The 8,194-nt window shown below is 40.2% G+C and overlaps 1 protein-coding gene across 1 annotated transcript in view; it reads right to left on the reverse strand.

Annotated features, from left to right (window-relative positions):
• Positions 1-6,787: 6,787 nt before the first annotated feature.
• The window catches only part of casp20 (caspase 20, apoptosis-related cysteine peptidase), a 20,361-nt gene continuing 18,954 nt past the window's right edge, over positions 6,788-8,194 (reverse strand). Inside the window, exons 4-5 of the mRNA XM_016251727.1 lie at positions 7,311-7,809; positions 6,788-7,160 (exon numbers count right to left, since the gene is read on the reverse strand). Of these exons, the coding sequence (XP_016107213.1) occupies positions 7,034-7,160; positions 7,311-7,809 (626 nt within the window). The 3' untranslated portion in view covers positions 6,788-7,033. The remainder of the gene's footprint in view (positions 7,161-7,310; positions 7,810-8,194) is intronic.

Raw genomic sequence — 8,194 nt, forward strand, 5'->3', positions numbered from 1 at the left:
AGGGTTGAATGACAAGAATACTTATCCTCTACCGTTGATGTTGTCGGCTTTCGAGCGTTTGCAGGGGGCGTAATTTTTCACGAAATTGGATCTCTGTAACGCTTATTATTTGGTTCACATAAGAGAGGGGGATGAATGGAAAACCCCTTTTAATACCCCCAGGGGGCACTTTGAATATCTTGTTCTTCCTTTTGGCCTTTCTAACGCCCCCGCGGTATTCCAAGCACTCGTCAACGATGTGCTGAAAGACATGGTAGATCAGTTAATTTATGTCTACCTGGATGACATACTGATTTTTTTTCTCATTCTCTCCAGGAACATGTTCAGCACGTCAGGCGAGTGCTTCAGAGGTTGTTAGAGAATGGGCTTTTTTTCAAGGTGTAGAAATGCGTTTTTCATGCACAGTCTGTTCCTTTTTTGGGCTACATCGTCTCGGACGAGGGGGTGCGCATGGATTCCGACAAGGCTGAGGTGAATTGGCCAACCCCAGATTCCCGCAAGGCCCTGCAGAGGTTTCTGGGCTTTGCCAATTTTTACCAGTGTTTTATTCACAATTTCAGCCAGCTAGCCGCCCCTTTGACTGCCTTAACCTCCACCAAGACTGCTTTCAGGTGGTCCAGTGCAGCGGATGCTGCATTTTCCAAACTCAGAAGCTGCTTCGTTTCAGCTCATATCCTTATTGCCCCTGATTCGTCCCGGCAGTTTGTGGTGGAGGTTGACGCATCAGAGGTGGGGGTTGGCGCGGTCCTATCCCAGCGTTCCCTCGCGGACGGCAAGGTGCATCCTTGCGTGTATTTTTCTCATAGTTTGTCTCCCGCCAAGCGTAATTATGACATTGGTAACAGTTGTTGGCAGTCAAGCTTGCCTTGGAAGAGTGGCGTCATTGGTTGGAGGGTTCGGGGGTTCCCTTTGTTGTTTGGACCGACCACAAGAACCTTGAATACATCAAGTCCGCCAAAAGATTAAACTCTAGGCAGGCCCGGTGGGCTCTTTTTTTCGGTCGTTTTGATTTTGCCATTTCTTACCGTCCAGGTTCTAAGAACATCAAACCAGATGCGTTGTCCCGTATTTTTGATCATTCGGAGAGCCCGTCTTTTTCCGAGCCCATTGTGCCGCAGAAGGTTTTTATTTCTGCGGTCACGTGGGAGATTGAGTCGAAGGTCCGCACGGCCTCTCAAGGGGTAATGCCCACCGGGTCGCTTGTTTGTGCCAGAGTGTTTAAGGTCCGAAGTTATCCGAGGGGATCATTGTTCCAAGGTAGCCTGTCATCCTGGGGTAGATCGTACCACATTTCTGGTTAGACAACGATTCTGGTGGCAGCTATGGCTCACGACATTCGTCTTTTTGTTTTGGCTTGCTCAGTCTGTGCTGTTTCTAAGTCTTCCAATCGACCCCCTGCTGTTGTTAGTTCCTTCGAGACCCTGGTCCCACATTTCGTTTCGGGTCTCCCACCCTCACAGGGAAACACGGTGGTTTTGACCGTGGTGGACCGGTTCTCGAAGGCAACTCATTTCATTCCTCTGCCTAAATTGCCGTCTGCCAGAGAAACAGTGGTTGCTGTCATCGACCACGTTCTTCACATACATGGCCTCCCGATGGACGTGGTCTCTTGACAGGGGGCCTCAGTTTGTATCCAAATTTTGGAGAGCATTTTGTAGATTGTTGGGGGCGACGGTTAGTCTTTCTTCTGGGTTTCATCCCCAGAGTAATAGTCAGACAGAGAGGACCAACCAAGATTTAGAACGAATGTTGCGATTGTTTGGCTTCTCAGAACCCCTCCTCGTGGAGCCAGCAACTCTCATGGGTTGAGTATGCACATAACTCGTTACCGTTTCAGCTACGGGTCTATCTCCATTTGAGTGTAGCTTAGGGTAATAATAATTATACATTTGTATTGCCAAAGCAATTGCAGCTGGACTGCTTACAAATAGTACACATGTATTAACAGAAAGAAAAAGAATAATAATAGTAATAATATATAAAAAGTATTAAGCATGTAGTGTAAAATGAATTACTAATGTATATAAGTATAGTATATAAACGAAGTAAAAATAAAATAAGGGATTAGACATATTTACAGAAGCAAAATATACATCTAAGTAATATAATACAGTAATTTGGTATAATATAATGTAGATGTGCTGGAAACATCAGATCAGGGCAGGTTGAGTGTTTTCTCTTCTAGGTGACAGGCAGACACATATTGAGCAGCAAACACACAGCAGTTCTTCTGTTCTCCTAACAGATACGGCAGTTGCTCCTGGTTTGAAAGAGTTTTAAATGTCTGATGGATCTGCTGTATTTTATCACAGAACACTGTCCGTATAACTGTGTATTTGGGGCATTCTGTTAGGAAGTGTAGTTCTGTTTCCATCTGATTCAGATCACAGTGTGAACAGTCTCTGCTCCGGTGGCAGCCATGTTTTTCTGTGGACAAAGATAAAGGTGTTTGAGGGAGTTGAATTTCTAAATTTATTTAGATATGTACTTTAACATAATCTATTGAATTTGTCAACTATGGCTTTGTGAAGACCTAACTGCATTTTTCTTTGTCTTCTAGATGTTCTCACCAGAGTGTTTGAGTACATGTTTTTTCAAAGTTGAGGTGCGGGATGATTTGCAAGCGTCGGATATGCAAAATGTGATAAAGGAGTTTTCAGAGAGGTATCACTCTAAGATGGATGCTTTTGTCTGTTGCATCCTGTCCCATGGAGAGAAAGGCTCTGTTCTGGGAATAGATGGAAAACCAGTTCCGATCCGTGAACTCACACAGCCTTTTGCTGAATGCCACACACTGGTTAATAAGCCCAAGCTTTTCTTCATTCAAGCCTGTCAGGGTAACAAGGCCCAGCAAGGTATGTGGATGGCAGAAGAACAGGAGAGCACTAGAGAAGAAACATTTAAGGAGGATTCTCATACTGCAGCATCGCACAATGGGCCTCATTTACGAAACGAACGTATGACAGAAATTTGGGAGTATGGTCGTTTCAACGTTAGATTGATAAATGAGGCCCAATGTCCCTAAAGATGCTGATTTCCTCATTGGAATAGCAACAGTCAAGTACTACAAATCTTTCCGCCACACAACAGATGGGTCCATCTTTTTCCTGGAGCTCTGCAAGCAGCTGGAAAGTGGCTGTCTATGGTGAGTTGTGGTCTTGATTTTGAGAAGGTTTAGATTTTGAAGCTTATGTTAGAATTAAAGACCATATTTGCATTTGATGTTCAAGGAAGAGTTCACCTAAAAATGACATTTTGCTGAACATTTACTCAGCCTCAGACCATCCAAGATGTAAATGAGCGTGCTTAGAAATTTAGCATTACATCACTTGCTGACCATTGGATCCTCTGCAGTGAATGGGTGCAGTCCATAATAATGCTTCCTTCAGTGAAAAAGGCCATCCTGTGTTGTCCTTTCACATCAAAATATTTGTTTAGAATGGTTTTGGACTGTTCCTGCAGGTAAAAGGTGCTTGATCTGTGCATATTTCCTTCTTGATTCAGGCGAGACAACTTTTTCACATGGACTTCAGCCAGATGTAACAGTTTGAAGTTAAAAACATTTATTACAAACATGCAGCTTTGTGCTTCACAAAACGTTTATGAACAGGATACATGATTACTTGTAGATTATTGTGATGTTTAGTCACTCTCATTCTGACGGCACCCATTCACTGCAGAGGATCCATTGTTGAGCAAGTGATGTAATGCTCCATTTCTCCAAATCTGTTCTGATGAAGAAACAACTTCATATACATCTTGGATGGCCTGAGGGTGTGTAAATTGAGCAAATGTTAATTTTTGGATGAACTATTCATTTAACATCTATTTTGGATGACTTTATCAGAAGTAGTGCAATGCATCTTGGAAACACATTGTGGTCTGATCATCATAATCAACGGTTGGTAATGCGGTATGACCTCATTGCACTTGTAAACAACACTAATTGTGGCCAATTTTGAAAAAAGTGAAAGTGACGTGACATGACATGTGGCCAAGTATGGTGACCCATACTCGGAATTAGTGCTCTGAATTTATCCCATCCAAAGTGCACACACACAGCAGTGAACACACACCCGGAGCAGTGGGCAGCCATTTTTTTGCTGCGGCACCGGGAGCAGTTGGGGGTTCGGTGCCTTGCTCAAGGGCACCTCAGTCATGGTATTGAAGGTGGGAGAGAGCGCTGTAATTCCTGCCGGTACGAGACTCGTACCCGCAACCTTCGGGTTATGAGTCTCTAACCATTAGGCCACGACTTCCCAATGTCACAGACAATGTCACAGACAATATCGAAGAACAACTTACTCATATGACTTACTTGTATCTTTTTATTTTGGCAGGAAGGAGGACATACTCTCCATTTTGACGAAGGTGAATAGAATAGTGAGCTCCAAAATCCTTCATGGTTTCAAGCAGATGCCTGAGGCTTGCTACACTCTAACCAAAACACTGGTCCTGCCCATGAAGTGAGTCTCCTGATTGGCTGCAGCATGATTATCTATCTATTAATCTCTGGGTGTTTTAATCCTTAAAGGTGCAGTATGTAATATTAACAGTTAGCGGTAGTTGTTTCTCCCGTCCCCTCCTCCTCAGACTCTACACTCACGCAACAGGAATGAGCTCAATTGACAATGGAAGGCGACAAGTTTTACAAGTTGATGCAATGATTTATCTATGCTTTAATATGCCTCTTGTCATAAAGCTTTTTAGATGGATGACGAGGTTTTTTAGATATAGTAGAATCTGCGATCACTGACCCAGTACATTTGCTGGCTTCCATGGCTGCAATACAATGTGTTTTCCACCGATTGGCAACACGGGATGTTGAAATACAGTTGGGTAAATTGACAGTGGACAGAATTACACAGACCAAAACAAAAACAGACATTCTGGCACAGAACCCACATTTCAGAGTAGAATAACTGGCTGTAGCATTGTTTTTTTGGAGAAACAAGTATGTAAACTTAGCATGTTTCCTAAAGATCTGCAAACATGTGGTATTTTATGCTCTAGTACAGTCATAAAATTTTTTGTATGCAGTTGCATCAAACAATGGTATAAACATCATTCAATGTAAATTATGATAATTGTAATTAACAATCGCAATTACGATTTCAAGGGAATAATTGACAATTATGATTTTTGTCATAATCGTGCAGCAATAGTGTATATTTAAGAACACTTTCATGAATGCTCTGGGGTTTGCAGTATAATAATAGTGGAAGGAGGTTTCAACCTCATGGCAACCTTCTGTTCACTGAAATTCCACTGTTTAATACTGTACAAGGGACATCCAGGTGCAAAATAACAGAAACTGAACTTAGCAAACCAACTTAACAGGCTGGGAAGGACAGGACCTGACCAATAACATATACACTCTTAAAAATAAAGGTGCTTCACGATGCCATAGAAGAACCTTTTTGTCTAAATGGTTCCATAAAGAACCTTTAACACCTGAAGAACCTTTCTGTTTCACAAAAGGTTCTTTGTGGCGAAAGAAGGTTCTTCAGATTACAAAAAGGTAAGAAAGAGATGGTTCTTTAAAGAACCTTTGACTGAATGGTTCTTTGTGGAACCAAAAATGGTTCTTCTATGGCATCGCTTGAAGAACCTTTTGAAGCACCTTTATTTTTAAGAGTGTAGGGTTATATGTTCAGACAGGGCTAATAGACTAACAAGGAACACCTGGAAGACAATCAAGAAACTAAAAGATGAAGAAAAACTACAGGGGGAAAAAGACCACAAATAGAACAGGAAACCAGAACATAGCAAATATACAAAACAAGAGTTCAAACAGAGACAGGGGATATGTCACAGTTTTCAGGTTCAGATTTATTTTAGGTTCATACACCTTTTGATCAGGCTATCAATTTACACTCAAAAAGAGGAGTATTTTAAAACTTAAAAAACTTTATTCACGTTTCGGTTATGATAACATAAAAATGGCTATATATGTATGCATTTCAGTTAATAAACTGGATTATCAGCATGGTAAATATGTGTTTATGTTACAATTAGCGTGTAATTCCAGTGCATGGTAGATGTTAGGGAGCAGATAACTGTTCCCTGTTAAGTTGGGAGAAAACCAATGTTACACCGTGTCTACACTGGACGCTAGTGGCGCTGCGCGACAAAATACTATAGAACTCATTATAATCAGTGATGCTGTCTAAACCATAGATATATATATATCACATCATGAGTAGACACGCCCCTTACTGCTGATTGGCTACAAGTTTGTTTTGATATTTGGCCCGAATCAGTTTTCTAAAGCGTTTTTTAAAAATCGCTTACCCCACCTTTAAGCACCATAACAATATCACACTATGACAAAAAAAAATAATGGTTAATTTAGATTATTATTACAGTTATAGGAAGAGGTTACTGATGCTGAGGAGGAAGTGCTGCCATAACAGAATTATTCCAGTTGATGGCACATGTCTAATCACATCTCTGTAGGGAATTTGAATTACTTTAATGTAATCTTGCTTAATTCAAGCACTAGTCACAAACTAGTTTGTACAAATAACAGCTCATTTGTTAAACCTACATTTGATACATACAATTTCTGTTGTCCTACCCGATGACATATTTATTGCTTATGTGTTGCATTGCAGATGAATATAAGTAATATAATATCAAAATTTATTATTATTCTAAATGCATTAAATTACCATATTTAAACATTATTTTATTATAAAATACCTGGATCAGTGTATTTGAACTGGATGCAGAAAGAACATTAAAATAATAGTACAAAGAAATGTGTAAAACATATTTGCAAAAATGCAGTAATTATTTTTTATCAAAAAGTTACTTAGAAAACTTGAAAAACTATTTCTCAAATGGCTCATGATTCCCTTGAAGTAAACAGTCCCGGTCCTGATTTAAAAACAAAAAAACTTAATTTAAGAACGTCAACAAAGACGCAGGAATGCAAGAGTAAAGATTCCCTTTATCCTAAAAATGATCCTATAAAACCATGATGCATATGAAGCCATGCTGTACACTGCAGGAGCTTGCAGTGAGTGGTTCACGGTGGCAGCAGGACCAGTTTCTTCCTCATGGCGACTTCATGGACGGGCATCTGTTTGCACTTGAATCCCTGATTGCTAACCTCATTATTCACACAAAGCAGGACTGTCTGGATGTCTGTACCCCTGGAAACATAAAAATAAATAAAATTACTTTTTTGATAATACATATAGTTCTGATTTTGTGCATGTAATCCTTTATCATTTTCTCTATATTCAAATGATAATAATGAACATAAAAATGCTGCATAAAAAAAGTGCATGTTTTAAACTTACAGTGGACAATGTTGCTCTAGGTTTCGGCAAAGTGACTGAATAAACCAGGAGCCCTCTTCTGGCCTTCTATAACAAAGGTGACCGTCAATGGTTGACCTGGCAATGAGGAAATCCGTGTCAGCCGGGATTGTGATATCAAAATCATCACCATCCACCTCCATCTCTGACTCTCCATCTTCTGAAGAATCTGCTTGGACTTGCACACGATCTTGATTTTTTCCCCCACGACATGCCTGTATGAAAAACATCTTGGGCTTGCCGACTAGCCTCTTGCAGTTAATGCCATTGAAAGGCTCTCGTATTTCATCAACAGAAATAACAGCTCCATCGGTTCCACAGACCCCTTCCTTTATGCCATGGGAGAGGACGCAGCACACAAAGCAGTCTCCATCTACTGTCTTCCCCACGTCCTTGAGGAGATTCTTCATTTCAGCCGCAGTTTTATTTCTGTGCGCCACCACCTCAAACCCCAGCCAGCGGAAAATTTTTTCAAGATGCTCTGAGGTTGAAAAGAAAGAATATGAGCAACTCCATCAATCTAGCTATACAAATAATTATAAATAAATTATATTTATAAATAATTACAAATAAACATTCTAAAACCCATTTCTAACTGTATAAATCAATAGATAATTAGAATTATTCAAGCAAATCCAATTATTTAAAGATTTCTTTACACAATAACTAAAAGTAAATCGCTTAAAGGAATATTTCACCCCAAAATGAAAATTAGCTGAGAAAGTACTCACCCTCAGGCTGTCTAAGGTGTAGATAAGTTTGTTTCTTTGTATTGGAACAGATTTGGAGAAATTTAGCATTACAGCACTTCCTCACTAATCGATCATCTGCAGTGAATGGGTGCCGTCAGAATGAGAGTCCAAACA

Source organism: Sinocyclocheilus grahami, unplaced genomic scaffold (assembly GCF_001515645.1).
Source record: "Sinocyclocheilus grahami isolate Dianchi unplaced genomic scaffold, SAMN03320097.WGS_v1.1 scaffold1069.1, whole genome shotgun sequence".
Lineage (NCBI taxonomy): Eukaryota > Metazoa > Chordata > Actinopteri > Cypriniformes > Cyprinidae > Sinocyclocheilus > Sinocyclocheilus grahami.